The following is a 22,834-nucleotide window of genomic DNA, read 5'->3' on the forward strand; positions in this document are numbered from 1 at the left end:
AAAGCAAGTTTTCAGTACAAGTTACAATGAATACATCTCATCCATTCCACCCTTCCTCAGGCATAAAACACCAAACAAAACAAACATTTGGCTTGCCAAAACATTACTGAAACTGCAAATAAATTGCTTTGCTTGCATAGTTTAAGAGACAAGTGATTGAAAAAAATAAAAAATAAAAGGTGAGAGGTTATGGTAGATTTTTGCCAACAATATGAGTACAGCAAGCAATTAAAAGTTTAGCTACAAAAGCGAGCAATTTACCGGTGACCTTTAAACTCGATGCTGAAATCGAATCAGTTCATATTTGCATCGTAATATATACTTCACCAAGTTTAGTCAAAATTCCATCACCGGTTTACAAGTTAATGCAGTACAGAATTATTACCCAACAGGACCTCTGACCTTTGACCATTTGACCCATCTTTACAGTTCATCTTTCCATTATACATACTTGTACCAACTTTGACTAAGATCCCTTCAGTCGTTCTAAAGTTATTGCGTTAACGAAAGCCCATCACTGACGCACGGACAGAGAGCCAGGCGGACGGACAACACGAAAACATAATGCCTCTGGCGCCATAAAAATAAATAAGCAAAAGGACACCTCACATGACAAAAGAAGAAGAAAAAAAAATGCTTTTCAGCAAAAGAGTCAAGGCAGTTCATGCCACTGAATAGTCAACAAAATTAACCAGTGAATAATAACCACGAGTGGGGCTGACCTATACGGCAATCGTGTCCTCAAACTGTTTGTTCCTGCTTTTCCCCTCATTTGCCATTATCATGCCGCTAGCCCTGGTTCAATGAGATTTGGGGCAAGGCAATCACTTTCAGACAAGTTTGCCTTCAATCTGAAATGCAAACTACAAACTACACTAAAGGTTACCTAAAGTCTTTGCAGAAAACTCAAATGAAATGTTTCACAAAACTCACATTCTTCACCTTTCAAAGGTTATATTTCAATCCAGGATCGAGACGACGCACGTTTCCACCTGCGTTGGGCCTTGCAGTGCCGTGCGGTTGGTGCCTCATTCGCTGAAAATGCACAATTATATTTTTACAGGACATTTTGTTTTACCTGTATGTGCGATGATCTTTTAATACAATCCACCCCTCACTTCGACATCGATACATATATAAAACCAATAAGGTCCATTCGACCACGTGTTTGCCATGATCTAGCTGTGAAAGCATACAGCATAGATCGACATTTTGTGTTCTGTTCCTCGATATATTTTTGAATTAAATATTGCTAATTTCCCACTTTAATTCCTCTTTCAAAGAACTCTGTTTAAAGGTAAATCTGTGTTTGTCATTCTTATGTATTTATGCATATGTACGTTTGCGCGTGTGCGTACAACGGCACTGTGTGTGTGTGTGTGTGTGTGTGTGTGTGTGTGTGTGTGTGTGTGTGTGTGTGTGTGTGTGTGTGTGTGTGTGTGTGTGTGTGACATATATATATATATATATATATATATATATATATATATATATATATATATATATATATATATATATATATATATATATATATATCCATATACATAGTCATTGTTTAATGTTGTAGTTATGTTCTTGAAAAGTGTGACGAACAGACGATTTTAAGCGAATCCAATTTCCCCATAGGAATTGATGTAAATAGGGGGAGTGAGGTTCCAGGGAAAAAATTATCACCAGACAAAAGACATTATTTCGACATGACAGAAGGAAATAGACACCTTAAATTTATTAATATAATCTGAATAAAGCAAGTTTTACTCAGCGATTTGTCCTAATATTCAACGATATATTTGCAGAAACGAGTTCCTGGGTCGTGTATGACAATTAACTATGCCTCGAACCCAGGAAGCACACGACCTTTGCGATTTTCAAAGAGGAAGAATTGTTGGCCAATCGGAAGGTGGAGTCAGCCAGCGTCAGACAGCTCAGAACCTTGGCATTTCGCTTTCTACGATCAATTGGGTGATTGTGCAATTCACCAGCGAAGGCAAGGAATCCACAGCTTCCCGTTATGGTCGACCTGGGCCCTCAGAAAGGTGCTTTTGAGCTGTCAAGCGGTCCATTGAGAAAACTCCGTTGCAAGACAGCAGATGTTGCAGAGGAGGTCCAAGTTAGCTCAAGAACTGCCATCCTGTACCTTCATCAACTGGGCTACTATGGGAGAGCATCAAGGATAAAACCTCTTCTTCGACAAGCCAACATTCAAAGGAGAAAGAAGTGGGCTGACGAGATGGCCACCAGACCCTTGGAGTTTTGGAAAACTTATTTTTTCAGACGAGTCCCAATTTTCTGACAGTGGACGCGTATGGGTCCGGGGACTTCCCAGTCAAAGGTTCTCTTTGAACCGATTGCAGCCAACTGTCAAACAGGGTGGTTTTTCAGTGATGGTGTGGGGAGCAATCTGGAACGCTGGTCGGTCAGAGCTTGTGGAGTGTGTTGGCAACATCAACACTAAGACATTTCTATCCTTGAGGATGGACGTCTCCCTGTCTTCTCCATTGGTCAGATGATCAAAAACAATACTGTTCATGGAAGATGGAGCTCCGTGCTGCACTGCAAAAAAAGACCAAAGAATAGCAGAACAGAAATGGGATCAAGTGACTTCCATGGCCAAGTCAGTCTCCTTACATGAATCCCATTTGAACACCTTTGGGCCATATTGAATCTAGCTGTGCAGAAAAGTCCAGGAAACCAACATCTTTGGCAGAATTTCTAACCCACATGCATGAAGCCTGGGCAGAAATCCCACAAGATAAAATTTCAGAACTCGTTAGTTCAATGCCGGAAAGAGTAAAAGCATTGAAATCTGCAAATGGCAGGTCTACCAAATACTAGTGTTTGTATTAAAATGGATCAAATACATTTCAAATGTTCAATTAATAAATCCTTTAAAAATCATGGTGTCTATTCACTTCCATCATGTATCTGTACAAATAGAGTACAAGTAAAAAAAAAAAAAACCATTTAAACAAATCAATTGAATATCATCCTCAGTTACTTCAGATCATCATTCGTTAGCTCTTCTCTGTGTGATTGCAGAAGTTGTGTAACGTCTGCTTCTTCCACCTCATCAGAACCCGCTGTATTGGCCAAGCAGAGGATAACTTTCTTCAGAGCGAGGACATCATCTTCAAATCCTTGCAAGTCATTGACACATCCAGGCCACAACTTCCTTCAAGCACCACTCATGCATACCTGAGTAACTTCAACCCAGGACCCACTAATGTTATCAATGCACTTGAGGATGTTTCCATCAGTTTAACATATAAACACGTGGCAGATAATCAGGTGGATCACTACAGTACCTGTCAAACACCTGAGATCTGATAGGGTGACGCAACCACCGATGTTGTCGATGTACAGGAATACAAGGCCTATACTGCATGTACTCTGGGTGGGCTTATACACCAGTATTTACGGTATGATGTACGGTATACTGCAGCTTCATGAAAATTAGGAAAACCATGAGTTTGGTACTAAATTAGAGGTAAAACGACTTTAATAATAGAACGGTGAATGACTTTAAACGAGTATGTTCTCTAATATAATCAGCGACTTAACAAAACAATATTAACTGGGATGATGTTAGGGGAGAACTTACTGAATGGATTCCAGAAAGTGAAATTAATCCCTGCCAGGTCTCAATGTGTATGTACGTGCAAGTTGCTGTTGCCAATCTCCACATGTGGGTGGGTTTCAGGAGGTGAAACGGTGTGTGTGCGTGTGTGTGTGTGTGTGTGTGTGTGTGTGTGTGTGTGTGTGTGTGTGTGTGTGTGTGTGTGTGTGTGTGTGTGTGTGTGTGTGTGTGTGTGTGTGTGTGTGCGCGTGTGTGTGTGTGTGTGCGTGTGTGTGTGCGTGTGTGTGTCATGGCATCTGTCCTCGCTTAAGTTAAGATGCAGAAGAATTATATCGGGATCGGTCTGCTCTGTGTCTGGTTTTGTAAGTTGCTCGTTATATTGTCGCACCTCACATTTCTTGGTATCTCTACCTCCACACAACAATAAACTACCTTCACTGTGCCAGATATTTTTCCTCGCCTGCCTGCAATAAATCCTTTTGTAGAAATGTTCCCAGCTCGTTTTTATCTTTTCTTTCATTGATCCAGCATGGTCCGTATCCGAGCATAGCCGGGACTTATTCCCAACGATCCATTCCTTTTAGCCAGTGCATCCTTGTCAGTGTTGCTCAGCTACATCTGATCCAGTTCAGACAAGGCGTAGGGCACGTCCCCCGGTAATTGGGTCACGTGATTATTTTTAGGTAACTGATATTAGACGGAGGACCCTAAGTCACGTGGTTGAGTTATCCGTGTGCAACGGCCTGCGATTCCAGGGAATCTGGTGGTAACCCGAAATCGCTTTCCTCCCTCGTGGTCTTCTCACCCAGACCCCCAGCCCGCAACAATATATATATATATATATATATATATATATATATATATATATATATATATATATATATATATATATATATATATATATATCTATATATAGGAAAACAATACACAGTATCATTCATTAGTTTCTCCTTTTCCCATCTGTGCACCACCGTCTTAGATCATCCCATATTCTACCCCTGTTAACTCCCCCCCCCCCAGCCCTCCTTCCAAATTTCCAGTTTCTTCTTCTGTATCAATCTTGTCCACCCCATGTGCCAATTACAGCCACTGGCAATGCCCCGCTCCCCCACCTCACTGTTCCTGTTGTGCTGCTGCATTCTGAGCTATTCAAAGTTTGAGCCCTTCCATGAAACTCAATTATGTATACAATTTTTTTTTAAGTACTTGGTGCTTGTTTAAAAGATTCACAAAGTGAGGAATATTTTTGCAGATAGTAGTATCAGTGAAAAGGAAAAAGGAACACCGACAAGCTACATGTTACCCAAGCAAAATGTCTGAGTTGATACAACCACCAACCCCATCGTTCCTCCTTTAATGCTCAAAATGAGGAGATTGCAAAGAAGATTTCAGACGAACAGGAAATGAGATGGAAAGGGAAAGGAAATAGGGGATGTTGGTGGAAGGTGGGTTTGGCTGAGGCACGCATCAGTTCAAAACAACATAAACGTTTCCCTCCACTCTGTTCTGTTATCGCATCATGAGAACTTTTAAGACCCACTGAGAACATGTTTATCATCTAACCCACTCACCAAGGTCGACAGCTCACCTTCATGCCCCAATTTGCCTTTTCTCCCATCTACAAAACCACCATCCATCTGAGGGCCAGTTCTGTCTTCCCTTTAATCATTTAACATAGCTCAACAACACCTCCAGAAATAAAAAATAAAAAAATTCACTTTGAAACTTCTCTACATCGACATTTTTTCCCCTCAATCACTCCTAACAGCTTTAGAAATACAAGTGCTATTAAGGATAGCGGGAAGGCATTTATTAGGTGTAAAACAACAGGACTGTAGTCAGAGTCAGATCAGTATTGCAGTAAAAAGTGGTTAAGAAAATAAACAAGGTAAGCAAAAACATGAACAGGAGTTACTCGCTTTTATTGCAAAGTATATGATTATATAATGGCAATATATACAGTACTAGAACCACACTTGGAAGAGTGCATACCTCCGCCAGGCTGAAAAGTTTAAGTTTTGTACCCTACTGACGGGCCACATCTGCATCCGGACCTGAACCAGAATCTGATAGGCTTGTTCTTGCTTCACACCCAACTCATCCACCAAGTTTCAGCCGAATTAGTTCACAACTTTGAGATATTGTGACACATATATCATATAACATAATGTAATGTAATATAATAAAATATATCGTTTTTGGCCCCATCTCTTATTTGTGAAGAATCACACAAAAAATTATCGTATCTGGACCTGATCTTAACCAAAATCTAATCAATTTGTCCTTTTCACACACCCAACCTGTCCACGAAATTTTGTCCGAATCTGTCCATAACTTTGAGATATCCTGCTCACAGACAGACAGACAGGGGTGAAATATTGTTGCGAATCTGGAAGCCATGAGCACACAACATACAGGTCCTTTAGATCAGTTATATAGGTAAGTACATGTTGCCAGTTAGGGTCCCGTCCCTGGTCTAATGGGTAATTAAATGTTCCTGCGCTGTGGAGTTATTTTAATAGTCAGGTTTTCTTTTCGTTTATTTTTACACCACAAACATCAACGCCGACGACACCACATCACCCTCACCTTCACTTCGCTTCTTTCACCTCGCTCTGGCCAACGTCAGGGGTGGGCAGAGCCCCCGCAGAAACACGTTGCTCAACTTCCCTGACTGTGAGAGGGGCGGTCCTTTGGAAGAAGGTGGAGTTGGGGGAGGAGCCACGCGGCAGCCCTCGACCAATCGGCGTGCAGCTGGTGGGGTGACCGTCACTCAGCCAATCCGGGCCCGCGACAGGAGGAAAGGGGGCTGCGTGAGGTCACCACGCCCCCGGGCCAATCAAGGGGATTGCCGCCCGCTTTGGCCAGTGAGAGAGACGAAGAGCGACTTTGCGCACCAACACCAGCCAGTGATAGAGGGAAGGTCGCGAGGAGGAGCCCCCCCTCCTCCGAAGTGGGGGGTATAATTATAAGTGCGGTCTGCGCGTTCGCGCGAGCTGGTTCTGGGTCTGGCGCGGTGTGTGCGTTGTTCTGTCGTTCTCCGCTGGTTCTTGAAAATGGCTGCGCACGGAGGGTCTTCTCCTGCCAGCCTTCGCCTGCCGACTTTGCTCGCTTGGGTCGTCCGGATGGTGCTGGGGGTCCAGTTCAGCCCCGAGGACCTGGTCCTTGAAGACCGCATGAGACGGGCAGGTCCAAGATAGGTCAATAAAGAACACTTGGTCCGACCATTTTTGGGTGTGTGCGTATGTGTGTTTGTGGCGCCAGTCAGTAAGTAGTGAATTGTACAAGTGCTCTCTCGCTGTATATCATTGCCTTGCTTTATTCGGTTTAATTCTGTTCTTACATGCTTTCCTAATTCCCCCCATTATTGTTGTATAAATAAACCCAACATTTGTTAAATGTTTTCAGCTTGTTAGTGTCAATTCCTTCATTAACCAAGCGTGTCGCGTGCTGGGGAAAATTAGCAAGGCCACTGCTGTGGCCGTTGTAACGGGACAATCGGGACCGACGGTTCTCAGCGATTAAACCGATCGGAATCGCACACGGAACGAGCGCGCTAAGCGGCTCGTTTCCATACGAGTTCCGTCGAGGGTGTGAAGACTCGGTAGATTGCCACGTGGTCTCCAGGTATTTTGAAGATTTGGCAAATAACCCTGTACCACGTGGTGGAAATATTGACCCTTCACAGTCCAAAACAAAGGACCCGTTGACTTCGGACTTATCCGGGGCGACGATCTGAATTTTGGGTGATCGGACGAGCCGACTCCTGCTCCATCTGGTGGTCGAGCTCGTCGGCCGACGTCCCGGCCCCACAACAATATAATATAACCTCTGTCCATCTTAAGTGGCAGAAGTAATAAAACTGAAAGATGAGCTTTGTTTGTCATCAACTGCAATATGTAGTGCCACCCAGTGGTGGTGGCAGATTGTATTACAAGTCAACTGAGGAAAACTTGTAGTTTTGCACAATACACGTGGTAACATGGAACGTATACAGTGCAAATTACAAGTACTTTATACTGACCACCACCAGAGGGAGAGGATATTAGGGGGCAGGTATTTCATATTTCAGCATTTCAAGGAGATAGGGATGGGCCAAGCATCTGCCTGGAGGGATGGCCAGATGGAGGCCCCTGGAGTATCGGCGGAAAGAGGACGCAGCGACGCGCTGCTCCAGCGCATACCTGACCTGACCTGACTCAACTCATCCAACAAGTTTCGTCCGAATCTGTCCTTAGGTGAATTTTTTTTTTTTTTGTATTATCCACTTATTGTGGTGGCATGATTTCATGCTTTCACTGGCTATGAACAACGGTGCAGCCACCGCTACCAAGTATGGGGGCATCGCTGATGCATTTCCAGTACACTGGTACTCATTTTGCTGACCTCAGAAGGATGACAGGCTGAGTTAACCCCACCTGGTGTTAATTCAACAGCGAACAGGGCTTGAACCCGGGACCCGAAGATCCCAAGCCCACCACCCTAAACACGAAGACAACACCAGGGTTTAAAGATGTACCATAACTGAGATATCGTGCTCTATATCATTTTTGGTCCAATCCCTCAATGGTGAAGAATCATTAAAAAAAATTATTGGATCTGGATCTTCACCAAAATCTAATCAATTGGTCCTCGTCACATGCAACCTGCCCAAGTTTTGTCCAAATCCGTCCACAAGTTTTTGATATATCCTGCTCACAGACAGACAACAGTGAAAATGTAACCTCCATCCATCCATCCATCCATCCATCCATCTTCAATGGTTAAAAAAAATAATTATTTGTATCACGTTGCCCACAATTTACTGACGTGACCTATTTAATGACTTTTGCCTTAAAGGTGCAATAGAACAAGCAATATATATAAATATATATACATATACATATACATACATATATACATACATATACACACACAGACACACACACACACACACACACACACACACACACACACACACACACACACACACACACACACACACACACACACACACACACACACACACACACACACACACACACACACACACACAACCCCCCCCCCCAAAATGCAGCATTACACATCACAAAGGGCATGATTGAGCAATATATGATGTGCAAGGTGGGGGGGGCGGGGCAAGAAGTATTAGCAACAGAATGCAACCATCTGGACAGGCTGGGTGGGGCTCTGTGCAATGCTAAAGACTCGTTCTGGCCTCCCAGCTCATCGGAAGCTCGACTGCAGGAGATTGTGGGTAGGTTTGCAGTTACGCAAAATGGATTGCTCGAGAACAAAAAGCAACTCGTCAAATATATTAGCAAAATTTTGCGGCAAATTTTAAGCCATTTTTAAAGGCCAAATGTGCTGAAGTTGAAATATGAAGAACCATCCAAAATTATTCATCCACCAAGTGCAACTTATTTATTCGGTGCAACTAACGATCGTGAGTGGAAGAACGAACAGGAAGATACTGGTGAGGATGATGAAGCAGAAACAGGTAATCAAACTCATGAGTATAATTTTCTGCCATTTTGAAGAGCATAATGGAAATGAAAGAGAAGAAGACTTCACAGTAAAATAAATAAATTATAAAACTAAACAAAGAAATCACAGAAAGCTGTTTTGGGGGGAAATTTGTCATTTCCTTGCAGGTAAACAGAAATAAACATCAAGGATGTGAAGATCCTCTGTAATCTGTCAAATGCCTTTGCTTACCCCAAAATATGAATGTGCGTTGTGTTTCTTTGGGATGTTAAAGGCTTCCATTTCATTATACCTCGCAAAGGTGAGCATCAACACACAAAACACCATCACACATCTGCTTGAAACTGCAGATCATGCCACGTTCAACGAGTCCACAAACCGACAGTGCCAAAAAAATGGTGGAGGGAATATTGGGCTTTTCACCATTTGCACTGGTATACAAGTGATGCATTTGATTTACCTCGTGAGTCTGTTGTAATGAAGGAAGCACGCATGGGGGGTGAACCTGCCCTCTGCATTCCAACCATGCTCCATCCCTCGGCCCAGTGAGGCTAAAACACTCGAAATAGCTTAAACGCACCGTTCAAACGATGCCAGTGGTGATGTGGTTTGACCACAGGACAGTGTCGGCCTTCATTACAAATGCGAGAATGCTGGAAAGTTGCGCTGTTTTATCCTGGAATGGCCTCATTCCTCGACAGGCTTGGCCGCCAACCATTTCAAGCTAGAAAGTAAGTGAGGCCAAGTGTAATCACGGAACAGAGCCGTGTACACACTTCACAACTTTGCTTGGGACTTGCGTGTTTTGTAAACAAGATCCAGCTTCGGCAATTTGCTCAAAGAGCAAACTCCCATATACCATTCGCTCGGCAAAAACCTCAAATGGAGAAGTTGCAGCGTCAGCCAGCAGTTTTCCAAACCAATGACCAGATTGGCTCTCATTCCAGCCACATTGCCATGGCTCAAATCTTGCAATGGAAGGCTGATAACATCAATCTTTCCAAATGTGCATTTCTGCTCGCAAGACATGCGACATTGGCAATATAGAAAGGAAAGAACTTTTGAGAAGGAATCATCAATTATCATGGCACTATACAGTCCACAACTTTGGGTCGTCATCGAAAACGTGAAAGACATTGTTCTTCCAAACAAAGATAGGCCGAGCTTTGGTATTAAAGGCTGCAGTACTTCACAAGCCAAACAGCACAACTCAAAAGCCTGCTAATAAGGATTTCAAAGCTCTGTCGCTGAAAAACGACACCAATTTCAAACAAATAGGGCTTCGAAAGTGGCCATACGAGCAGCAAAACCCAGACGGGCCCACCCTCCATACACCAACCACCTGTTAAGCGAGCACTTATGCACCGCATTGCAGCAGATGGTGCAGTAACAAGCTCAGCATCTAAACCCTTACAAGTAATTAAATACTTTGGATATAATAATCAGGGAAATAATGAGGAAAAGTAAAGCACCACCTTGAGACAGGTAGGGTAGAAAAACTAACAAATTAAATTTTGCACTTTGGTTAGAGAATAGCAGTGTGTAACATTTTCACTGGAGTTTCAAACACTTGCCCTTCAACTTCATTATCTTTTCGCCCATGTTGCAGCACCGTGAATGGTGCAATTTTCAACTGAAACATGCTAACCTGCCCACTTTCAAACAATCACAAACCCTCATCACAATCAGACGGTCACCATCTGTCCTTTGGAAGAATAGGAAAAAAAAAATGCCATGGTGGCAAGAAATCTGCAGCTGCTTTGCAAAACACAGGGAAGAAAATCCCATAGACCAAGCAGAAGAAAGCATTTCCTCTTCCATCCGGCACCAGGGACACTATCCTGGCTTTCAGCTGGCTGCTTCACTTTTGAAATATTCTCTGTGGTGTACAACATTAGCACCACATTACAGAGGAAGGGAGACTTCAATTGTGAGGTTCAGCACGAATGTCTTGCTTAACACGTTGTTGTTTCAAGACTATTGCTGGCTTTGCTCATATTTCACATGGCTTTCAAAAAAACCCACTGACCACTACAATGAAGACACGTGCTATCATGCAGCTACTGTACTCCTACCACATGTAAAAGATACTATTGTGTTGAAGTCTGCTTACGACAAGATATGATTAGTTTTATCGGGTGTCAGCTAAGCATGGTTATGCTTAGGGTCATTCCATGTCAAATCATCAAAGAATCTGCCGTCATCTCAGATTTTTGTAAAACTTTGGGAACCAATTGGGACCCATGAAAAACGGCAAGAACTCAAATATTTTTGCTAACAGCCTCTTAATTAGTGAGATACAGACAAACGAACTTTGGACTAATTAGCACGACGTCGCAAATTCAAATGGCCATATCTCTAAAAGTATAACACCGAGAGAGCTGGTTTTGGTGTCATTTTAAAGGTATTTTCATGCCCTATGAATTTGTCTGGGCAACATCTTCCTACCTCCAACCACAAAAAAGTTATCACAAAATATAAACTTCAATCGTGAATCCCCAAAAAAATGTATCCTTCAAATTTCCTCAAATTCATCCCAGAGGTACCTTATGATGTCAAGAAGCTTCCACATAAATTTTGTGATGGGCACTCCAATAGTTTCTGAGATATGAGCAATAATGTACATGTACGTATGGCATATAGGTTCGAAAATCAGCATTTGTAATGTATTATAACAATCAATAAGTGAGTTCAAGTACACAGTGTTCACGAACCTGACTTAGGCTTTCAATTTCCTCTTCAATGCAGCAACAGCAGCACTTGTTTCTTCCCCTCAGGCCCAGTTGAAAATGAAAGTATATGATACTTCAAAGCAATTGATGGTCGTTCCCTGTGTTCCCTGTCATGGCTAGGTTAGAATGATTGTATAATACATTACAAATGCTGATTTTCGAACCTATATGCCATACGTACATGGACATTATTGCTCATATCTCAGAAACTATTGGAGTGCCCATCACAAAACTTATGTGGAAGCTTCTTGACATCATAAGGTACCTCTGGGATGAATTTGAGGAAATTTGAAGGATACATTTTTTGGAGATTCACGATTGAAGTTTATATTTTGTGATAACTTTTTTGTGGTTGGAGGTAGGAAAATGTTGCCCAGACAAATTCATAGGGCATGAAAATACCTTTAAAATGACACCAAAACCAGCTCTCCAGGTGTTATACTTTTAGAGATATGGCCATTTGAATTCGCGACGTCGTGCTAATTAGTCCAAAGTTCGTTAGTCTGTATCTCACTAATTAAGAGGCTGTTGGCAAAAATATTTGAGTTCTTGCCGTTTTTCATGGGTCCCAATTGGTTCCCAAAGTTTTACAAAAATCTGAGAGATGACGGCAGATTCTTTGATGATTTGACATGGAATGACCCCTAACTGCTGTGGGAAGCAAAGCAAAGCTGACAGCAAGAGGCTCCAATGAAGGGCAAATGCCCGAAACGTCAGCGTGACTTTACATCCCATAGCAGGGGAAGCATGTTTCTCAACATTTAGTTAATAAAACTATTGTTCAAATTTTCTTCCAACTTGACAAAGTGAAGTATTCCTCCAACACGAGTTAGCTTTCCTCTACAGATTCTGGTGTGATCATGGAACCAGTCAATAAATGTGATCACGTATTGACCAAGCTTCAAGTTACCAAGCCGGTCTTCTTCTTCATCTACTTCTTCTTCTTCTTCTTCTTCTACTTGTTGCGTCTGGCAGCTTAGCAGCCGGGGTAGCCATCATTCCATTGAAGCGCGACTGTTGCTGATGCAGTGCCCCTCTACCAGTACACACTGATACTTATTTCGCCAACCTCGGAAGGATGACAGGCTGAGTCAAACCCATGGTGTATTAATCCAGTGGCTAACGGGGATTGAACTCAGGACCCTAGGATCCCAAGTCACCACCCTAACCACAAAGCCAACACCAGGCTAACAAGTCAGTACTATGGCATCTATAAATAGAGGATAGTTCACACACAATGTAAAGACAGATTGACATTACTTAAAGGAATAAAGCATATTCAGGAGGAGCAGTGTATGCAAACTAAACTGAACGTGCCACATCTGATCATCTCACTTGCTTTCAACTTAAAAGCTACAATCTGCAGAGAAAAAGTAATGTGCAACGACAATCATTCAAAAAGAAACACATCACTTTCAAGAGAGACACACACAGATGAGTGCCACATCAGACATTGCTGCATGCATTCTGAACAACAGCAAATGCCTGCCACACATTAACCTGTCTGCGGTACACAACACAGTACTGGGAGTAACCAGCAACAACAACAAAAAAACAACAACAAAGGGCTCTTCTGGTTAAAAGGTTGCACAAGTTCCACCTGTTTAGCATGAGCTTGGAGCTCCTGTAATTGGCTGCAGTACAATCCTACAGATCACTGTGGCTGTGCTAAGCTCATGCAACTTTTTAAACATCAGAGCCTTAAAAAATATTATATATATTGTTATGTTTGTGAGGTAGATGGAGGAATTTCATAGTAAAGATAGGATTGTATAGTGTAGCATGGTCCGTAGACAAGCAGGAGACATCGATACAATTTAAGTAGGGAAACCAGTTAGCTTAAGATTGTTACATGTCAGCACATGGGGATGGTGCTGTGTTAACGAGGTAGGGTTTAACCCTGTAGAGCCCCAGGGGTGTTTTTTTTGGTCACCCAGAACATTTCGTGGGCTCTCAAGGGTGAAGGCTAGTTTCTCCCAAGATGTGATTGCCTGCCCGTGACCTTTCCCCACGTTTTTGCATTTACAAGGCTGGCTCTAAAAAGGAACAACGTTTCAACAACAACCGGCAGGTCAATAGGTCTATTGTGCCTGATGAAGCCAGCTGTGAAGCCGGGGAAACGTTGCCCTGAGACCTGGTCTCCTCTCGCTTTTTTTGCTCAAATCAGCAGAATCGATCGAGTTTTTACTTTTGGTTGGAAGCGCTTCTTTTAAAATCAATATATCTCTATATCTCTATATCTCTATATATCACAGACACAGACACAGACACAGACACAGACACACACACACACGATATGTTCACTAACATTAATTTTTATTAACATCTGCACAAAAAAATTGGCGCGGTAATTTAGAAAACACGTTAATGTGGAAAACGGCTCGTTCAGGGCAGCGGAGCACGGAGCACGAACCACTCGCTCAGGGCGACGGAGCAGGCAAAAGCATCCGAAGAGGGTGAACGATTCGCTCAAGACGTAGCGTGGTACTGCTATCGACTGCAAGGCGTTCGGCAAGTGGCTTAAGCACTCAAATTGAAAGGTTGAAAAGGAACGGTTGGCCAAGCTGCCATTGCATATCATATAGGATACCTATAACTTTGAAGCCATTCACCACACACGCAGCAATTAATGAAATAAAATGAATTTGTTAAAATCATGACTTTATCCACAAAAGAGTTGTAGCTTAATGTAGAACAGCCCTTGAGGCATCATAAAGTTCAATCGACCACGAAATAAACCATTTTGCCTGATAGTCTGTGCACGTGTCATGTGGTATATTGGTTCGGGGTCCACGCAAACATTGCAGCTTTTTTTTTCATACCAGATTTGCTTTGATTACCTGTGGAGCACCTCACAAAACTCCAAAAATAGACACAGATCTGGCAGACGCCATGGATAGGCAGTCACAGGGGGATAGGGCAGGAGGTCTAACAGCGAATACATTAAATCATATATAACTCAATGAAGCTAGTTAATTTTGGAGCATTCCTAATTTTTTTGTTGACAATATAATTCTCCAAACAGAAGAAAAAGATAAGTTTAATGCTTTCAAAATTTCACATTTTGTTGTGTATCTATGGAGGGGGGAACATAGATGGCATTGCTTGCTTAAAGTAAATAGGTATATCAGCTTAGATACGACTCGTTATTTCTTTTAAATTATCAGATTTCACAACAGATTTCGACACTTATTTAATCTGGACGATATTCTATCTTAAAAACTGAAATAATATTTCGCCGATATACTTTAGTCTGCGAGTAGATCTTGGAAAAATTTCTCCCGGCTTCCAATTTAAAAACTATAGCACTTACAAAAGCGATGTATACAGTGATTTGAAGATATGATGAACAGGCATTCGCTCATACGAGTGAAGAAAGTGAAAAAGTAAAGTCGTTAAGAAATTGTTGCGGCCTGTTCCAAGTCACGGCATGGTTGAGCATGCCACAAAACATGGCGGCTTCAGACCCCAGCGAGGTAACCCAGAAAATGCCTTAAGCCCCCAGACAGCGAGGTGGCCGAGGATCGCCTGATGAAGGATATAATTAAATAAGGCCGTTAATCATTTTCAAAAGGGGTGTTCTAATTTACCCAAACATCCAATTTTCACTCTTGCTCTTCCTTGGAGTTTCCTTCGTATGCATGCAAAGTTTCAGGCTGCTTGGTTTTATAGTTTTGGAGTTATGGAGGAGACACACACAGACATGTATTAGTATAGATATACACGAAAAGGGGTACCGGGCACTGCCGGGCAACACCAGGTCCTTCCTGTCACCACACCCCTTCCCCTCCCTCCATTAGTTATCAAGTGTAGTTGCTCGTGTTCAGTTTTGAGTTTATTGTACAGCACTCGCCAAGTGGCTGAAGCAGTCAAGCAAGCACTCCATTCAAAACCGTTGATAAGGAACAGATGGCTTGCCAAGTGCTAGCTCGCTGCTTGGTAACTGAACACACCCCTGGACATCTCAACAGGATACAGTAATCAGTTCACCCTCGTCACACACACAACCTGTCCACCAAATGTAATGCGAGTCAGTCCACAACTTTTTTGAGATATCCTGCACACAAAAAAAAACAAACGGGTTAAAACATAAGGAACACCTTCAGTGACAGAGGTAATAAAACAAAACAAAACAAGTTTTACGTTTTAAATTTATTCCAAAACAGTGGGGTGGGTGAAGGTAAACATATCAAGTCCTCTTTCGTACCGTTCTCTGCCATAAATGGAAAACACAAGACTTAGCTCAGAAATTATGATGATGATGCATTTGGAGGGGGGGTGGGTGGAGGTAAGAAAGATGTGGATGTTGGATCATCAGGATCGTAACAAAATCACCTGCTGTATTGCCACAAAGAAGGGTAAAATTATCCTCAGCCACATTGATTCAGACCAGATCTTCTCTGCTTGGACAGGAACACATGAGATGGGATCCTCTTCCAAAATAATCCTGCCTCTTCGGCGTTAAAAACCTGCTCCAGCAGAAATCTCTTCACCTCGATTCTTTCCATGAGCCAGAGTTGAACTGGAGCCTTCAGTCACGGACGCCACGTGAAAACGGTAAATCCACAATGGTTTCTGTACATGGTCCACAAAAAGGCATTTGTTTCTGTTTGTTCCTTGATCCACACATTAAGCACTTTTTCCATCCTTTCAATGAGGATCACAGGATTAGAACGAGCCTTTTGCAATTTGTAAACGTGAATCAAATATCCGTGCAAGGGTTCCTGCTAGCACACAATTGATCAATTGATCCGGTAATGGAAGACCACAGATGCTGCACTTTCACTTCTTGCCGACGTATCTAACTATTTCTTCGCATAATGCCATAACCTTTCTCTGCTGTTTGGCACCATTAATTTTGTCCATCATTTTCCATTTGGGTGCTATCATTTTACACCTGTAAGCCTGGTGTTGGCTCAGTGGTTAGGGTGTCGGCTTGGGATCCTAGGGTCCTGAGTTAAAGCCCCATCGGCCGCTGAAGTTATACACCAGGGAGTTGACTCAGCCTGCCATCCTTCCGAGGTCGGCAAAATGAGTACCAGTTCCAGTGTGTGTACTGGAAGAGGGGCACTGCATCAGTGACACAGTCGCACTTCAAGAAATGATAGCTACCCCGGCAGCTAAGCTGCCATACTACAACGACCACCACCACCATTTTACACCTGTGCTGTGTAAAATGTGCTACGACGCTGTGTCTACTAGATCTTGTAAATCGAGTATTTCAGGATCTGTGAGTCATTTCCTGTTTGACGACCATTATTAAATTTAGCTTCATTCCCGTCTGCTGGTCTGGTTACTGCAATTAACGGTTTTTCGAGAAACAAGAAAAGGCTCGTAATGAGAGGTCATCGTACACGCAGACACAAACAATGACTCAGCTCAGCTCAGCTCAAAAACCACGATTGGCCGAAATTAAATAACGTGATAACGAAATCGGAACACAATGGGTTGCCTGTGATTAGTGGAAACCCACGATATTCGAGGGTTTACTTTTGGCAGCAGAAACAGTAGATAGGTTTAAACTGGAATTAGATAGGGGCTTGTGAATGTGCACGAGTGACATTGTGTTTGTCATGCAAGTCTTAATACATGTTGTATGCCTTCGTAAATGAGTGACATGATGTATGTTGAGACTTTTGACTGGTGATGTGCTGGAAAAGTTGCCATACTCAAACTTTGAAATGGAGACAAAGTGAGATGACCACTGAGAGTGAAGCAAAGAAGTATCAGTTGTGTTTTGCATTTACAAGTTTAGAATTCTCATGTTTGGAAAATGGCAGTGATGTTATCAGGAACAGAAAAGACGGTCGATTTTGTAGGTGTGGGAGATGCTCAGAGAGGCATGGGAGTTTAAGGTGAAAAGGCGGTGCAGTGATGACTTGTAAAAATTGTGATTAAACTGTTGGCATTTACAAGCAGCAAAAATTGTGTCATTACTATATGCAACAGCCTCCAGCCAAGCAAAGGCCAGTGACATCTGTCCTCAGTAGCAAGAGTCCTCCATCAGGAAATGTCCCTGATCAACACACTTGAGAGACCATGGCCTCCAACATCTGCTGAATGGAATGTAAATGCTACTGTGTCTTTGGTACCCCTTGCACTGTACAATATACTAGCTTGGGCAGTGTGTCATATGAGCCAACTTTAGATCACTATGTTAAGGTTCCTGCAAAGGTTCATTTTGAATTGTTGTCCTTGCTTCAGGATATTGCTGATCTTCAATCTAAAGGAGCTAAAGCTCCTTGTGTCCTAAAGCTGACACAATCATGTCAGCCTTGTGTCTTGGCTTGACCGTTCATCATTTGACACAGTCAACACATCTCCTTGGATTGTTGAACCATCTCGGTCACTGTACATCACCATTTGACAATTTTATCTTTCAAACAGCTTTGGTTCAACTTTAGTTGGATCAAGGTCTGGTTATCCCACTTGGAGTCAACAAACAAAAAGCAACCATCTTGGACTAGCTTTTGGATAATATAGGTTTTTCTAAGGAAACAATCAGGTTCTGGCACCAAACATCACACAAACAGGATCCTTATTCAACAGAGTGAAACAGCCAGAGTACAGTCAGCTGAGTGCCCTTCTCTACCAAGAAAACAACGGAGCTTGAAGACCACCACTTCTCTGATGCAGCAAAAGCAGGAGATACAAGGAAAAACATTGATATTGGCCCCACATCCACCTGCATAGAGCATGCCTTGATACACCTGTCCCCATAATCCTCATCCTTATCTGAAAAGTGACAGAGAAACGGACAATAAATTTTCCATTTTTCTTAATTCACTGCAGAGGACATCAGCCACCTTATCGAGTCATTCAAGATGGTAGTGTGTGAAAATTAAAGGGACAATGCACCTTTTATAGCACATGCTACTCATTCATCGAACCCTACTGTGGGAGTCTAATTTCATAGCATGTGGTCATAGGTACGTGAAATCACACAAACATGAACTGGATGTTAATGTCTCCACGATGCTGAAGTTTCATATCTGGAGGAATAACATTCGTAGAGTGGCAGCTTTGCTCACTCTACTAAAATGCAATGAAACGTGAGACTAATTAAAGAAAATCACCTATTTTCATTCCCTATACCTCAGCTGCTAATCATGTCAGCATCATGAAACTTAATTTTCTGGAACTAAATACTAGGGTCTGTGTCCTGATTGAGTTTCATTGTGGTAAGAGTTTAAATTACAGAACAGCGAATTCACAAAATGGGAAAAATGCCAAAAATGTGTTTTTTGACCCCAAAAGCCCTCGTCAGAAGTCGATAAAAAAACTGCATGATTGTCAAAGTTCTAAGTCATTACAGACTCAGCAACTATTCAGCTACAATATATCCAAAATTTGAGTCGTTCCTCGATCATCGTCACAAAAATCGATTTCTTAGCTGTCTTTTGCACTGTGGGCCCACAGCCAATATTTAAACAAATACGGATGGAAATAACCAAATAAATAAAAACACTTATCTTTACCTATGCCTGAAAGACATGGATACATGGAAGGAGGAAGGGAAGATTAGATGAATCAAAAAGAAATTGCATGAAGGAACCCAGCCTACTGGTGGTTTCAGTTCACAATGCGATAGAATCAAGACTGGGTGAAGTTGGCAGATGTCACTTGGAGCAGCAACTCTGGGTCATGGATGCACCCCGCTCCATTTCTTCAGTGCCGAACATTCTTCCCACCGGCTATGGAACAAGTTTTTCCTGCTGATGTCGTTGCCCCCTCTTCCCTTAATGTCTTTGCCCCCTCTTCCCTCAACGTCCTTGCCCCCTCTTCTCTTCAACAAAATAACTTCCGCTTCCCTGGGAAATAACGCTCACCAATTGACTAATGGCAAAGCAGTCTGTTCCGATTGGATTACGGAAAGGGGGGGAGGGGGTTGGCTCACGGACTTCAACGGCATCGACTCGGTGCAAGGGATTCACAAAGTAGTTGTCGACCCTTGGTTGTCTTGCAGATCGACCAACCATCAGTGGGCATTTAAAAATGTCCAATCAGGATGTGGTCAGGAGCTTACGTCTCACATGACACCATGAATGACTTGCAAAGGAAGAGGGGAATAACATCATTCTTCAATAAACAGGGAAATTATCGACTTGTAACCAGGGAAATTACAGAAATGAAAGGAACGACTGGACACCTCGTCTGGAGCACACTAATGGGAATCTGACATGACAGCTATTCTGAACACATAATAAAGATATAATTATTTACAATAAATACTTATCCCATCTCTGGGGCATTTTTGATATGAATATACAGAAAACCCTCAAATATTGCAGGTTTCAACCAATCGCAGGCAACCTATTTGTCTTCTTATTTAGTTATCGGGGTATTTCATTTTGGCCAATCGTGGTTTTTCAGCCAAGATGAGTCATTGTTTGCATCTGCATGTACGATTCTATCCCATTATGAGCCAAGTTTAATGAGGAATAATCATTGAACAGGAAATGGCATGAGATCCTGTAATACTATACTTGATAAGTCAACACAACAGTTAATAATGGTGACCAAATGTAAAATGATGGATAAAAATTATAGATGCCAAAAGGCCGAGAACGTTATTTTGCACAATGTCATAACCTACAAACAAACGAGTCGTTACGTAGGTTGGCTCGATGTTAAAGTGCGGTATCTCTGGGCCTCTATTGCAGGATCAATGAATCGACTGTACGCTAAATGTTAGTCAAGCATCCATGCAAGTGTTCCCGCTCAGCAAAGCGCAAACGTCTTATTCCAGTCCCGTGAACCTCTTATTGAAAGGACGGAGAAAGTGCCTGTTTGTATCGAGGACCAAACAGAAAAAAAAAATCACCCCCGTGTGGGGGTGACGGTCATCTCTATAATGTTTTTTACTATCATAATCGATGAACCGTTGCCAGATATCTCCTAAAATGACAGACGAGATAGGTTTTGAAAATGGCGACTTTCACAACTTTCGTGACCTCGTGACCTTGACCCTGACCTCGAATCCGGGAAAAAATATGTCGTTGGGTATCACTCATCGACCTCTACCCACGTACCAAATTTCATCAAGATTGGAAGTAAAAAGTTTTCTTTGTACCGGAGGTGTTTTTGACCATCTTCCAGGTTACGTGGCGGCCAAACGGGACGGAAATTCAAAAATCTGTCTCGTTAGATACAAGATAATATTTTTTACTATCATAATCAATAAACAGTTGCCGAATATCTTGTAGAATGGCAGACTAGATAGATTTTGAAAATGGCGATTTTTATAACTTACGTGACCACTTGACCTTGACCCTAACCTTGAACCCGGACAAAAGTTATATTGTTGTGCAACACTCATCGACCTCTACCCACATACTAAGTTTCATCAAGATCGGAAAGAAAAATTGTTGATGGACGGACGGACATTTGGCCCGGCTTTATTACGTCATCTCGGTAGAGATGACCTACAAAAGAGCCATTGCAAGTTCTACATCCACACATAGGTAACCCCTCCCCCCCCAAACACCTGTAATAAGAACTCGGGTGCACGTTGAAGGGGACATCCATAGTTGAGGTCATTAGGTCACCAATCGAAAAACACTGAAGGCACGAGGACCCCGTTATACCTCATTATCCTAACCAGCATCCATGGTTGCTTAACCTGTCGGGCCATGAAGTTATCCATGGTCCAGTGGCGGGTCAGAGGATGCACATCGTGAGCCCAGCACGTATGCCGATACCGCAACACACACACACGCAATATAAACATACACTTTGCCAAATCAAACTTGACAAGACTCAAAACAAGTAGAGGTGCAAAGTACACCACCCCCATGCCAAATAAATAAATAACATTCTCCAGCATGTGACATTGCCAAGGTGCCTCCGGCACCCGGCGAGGCCGCCGTGCAGCACACGGAGACGGAATTGGGAAGGAGTAGTGTACAATAATTGATTAATTGCATAATTAAAATTAATAAATAATAATCATAAAATAATTTAATTGGCTAATTAGCAAACCAAAACCACCACAGTCTCACCCAAATCTGTAACTTTTTGAAAATTAAGTAATTCGTTTAAAAATTAATAACTAATCAATCAATAAATCAAAAATACCCTTTCGAGCCAAAATCACTTGTTCACCGTCATGTCAAAATATCAGCTTCCAAGCTCAAAAGGTGCCTGAAATATTGCCGAGATGAGAAACAAAATAAATAAGTCATTAATAAATCGATAATAATTAAGTAATCAATTTAATTGATTACTTAATTATTATCGATTTATTAATGATTAATAATCAAAAAATTCAAATAATAAAAAACAAACAAACAGATTTTGCCAAAGCACATCTTCACTTTTCTCCCCAAAATTTCAGCTTTCTAGCTCAAAAGGATGGCTGAGATATTTCCCCGGACAAACAGAAAGAAGGTAATTAATCGATTAATCAATAAATCAAAAAATATGCTTTATAGCCAAATCACTTGTTCAATGTCTTTTCCAAATATCAGCTTCCAAGCTCAAAAGGTGCCTGAGATATTGCCCAGATGAGAGTGAAAATAAATAAGTAATTCATCTATTAAAAAAAGTTTAAAAAATAACTTTTCTTAGCCAAAGCACATCTTCACTTTTGTCCCCAAATTTCAGCTTTCAAGCTCAAAGGATGGCTGAGATATTGCACAAACAAACAAGAAAACAAAAAAAAACAGAGAAAAAACCGAGAACGTACTCCCTTCGGTGCCTGGCGATGACGTCATGCATCGCCTGGATATGGAATTGGGAAGGAGCAATGTACAATAGTGATACACCAAGGTAGCAATTCCCAGATAAATATTCCACAAACCAGGCATTTTAGAATGTGCATTCAAGAAACAACACAGAAGCATTATGAGACCGGAGAAGTTAAAGATAGAAAACGGAAGGTGGATGGCCAAAGAAACTCAGCAAAACAGATGAGCAATACTTAAAAATAAGGTCATAAAGAATAGAAATTTTTTTTTTAGAAAGTGCTGAACTTGCACAAGAAGAACAGAATTGGGATTGCAATCAGTATGAAAAGGTATTTTGGAGTGACAAGTCAAAGTTTAAAATTTTTGGAACA

The 22,834-nt window shown here is 42.0% G+C and overlaps 1 protein-coding gene across 7 annotated transcripts in view; it reads right to left on the reverse strand.

Moving 5' to 3' along the window:
* The window catches only part of FAM53A (family with sequence similarity 53 member A), a 138,171-nt gene that overhangs the window by 24,252 nt on the left and 91,085 nt on the right, over positions 1-22,834 (reverse strand). Inside the window, exon 5 of one of the 7 annotated variants that reach the window (XM_085848601.1) lies at positions 934-1,035. The exons of 5 other annotated variants lie outside the window; for them this stretch is intronic. In XM_085848601.1, the coding sequence (XP_085704727.1) occupies positions 946-1,035 (90 nt within the window). In that variant the 3' untranslated portion in view covers positions 934-945. The remainder of the gene's footprint in view (positions 1-933; positions 1,036-22,834) is intronic. One more of the 7 variants, XM_085848602.1, reaches the window with a different exon arrangement.

This window comes from Eptatretus burgeri, chromosome 12, assembly GCF_056783735.1.
Source record: "Eptatretus burgeri isolate ZD-2024b chromosome 12, Ebu_testis_v1, whole genome shotgun sequence".
In the NCBI taxonomy this organism is placed as follows: Eukaryota; Metazoa; Chordata; class Myxini; order Myxiniformes; family Myxinidae; genus Eptatretus; species Eptatretus burgeri.